Source organism: Penaeus monodon, chromosome 29 (genome assembly GCF_015228065.2).
Source record: "Penaeus monodon isolate SGIC_2016 chromosome 29, NSTDA_Pmon_1, whole genome shotgun sequence".
NCBI lineage: Eukaryota > Metazoa > Arthropoda > Malacostraca > Decapoda > Penaeidae > Penaeus > Penaeus monodon.
This window is the reverse complement of record NC_051414.1, coordinates 38,055,499-38,055,772: the sequence shown is the minus strand read 5'-3', so window position 1 is coordinate 38,055,772 and position 274 is coordinate 38,055,499. Positions and strand designations below refer to the sequence as shown.

The window sequence follows — 274 nt, the reverse complement described above, 5'->3', positions numbered from 1 at the left end:
GCAATCACTAAAACTCTGACTCCTTTTTTTCAATCACTAAAACTCTGACTCCTTTTTTTCAATCACTAAAACTCTGACTTCTTTTTTTCACAGACGTCTAAGGGCCCGCCAACTCGCACAGTCCCAGCCCAACCTAGCGGGTCTCGGAGCTGACGACCACGAGGAGACCGACCTTCAGGACCACATGTACACGCACGAGGTCAATGGTCTTCGCTCGGTCCTCTCCAATCCTAATCTTCTAGAGGACGAGCCAGAGCAGACACAGGTTAGTATG

At 49.3% G+C, this 274-nt stretch overlaps 1 protein-coding gene across 1 annotated transcript in view; it reads left to right on the top strand.

Moving 5' to 3' along the window:
• LOC119592244 (titin-like) overlaps positions 1-274 on the top strand; it is a gene marked incomplete at its 5' end in the record, with an annotated part of 41,989 nt that overhangs the window by 39,335 nt on the left and 2,380 nt on the right. Inside the window, 1 exon segment of the mRNA XM_037941079.1 lies at positions 94-265. Coding sequence (XP_037797007.1) covers positions 94-265 — 172 coding nt within the window.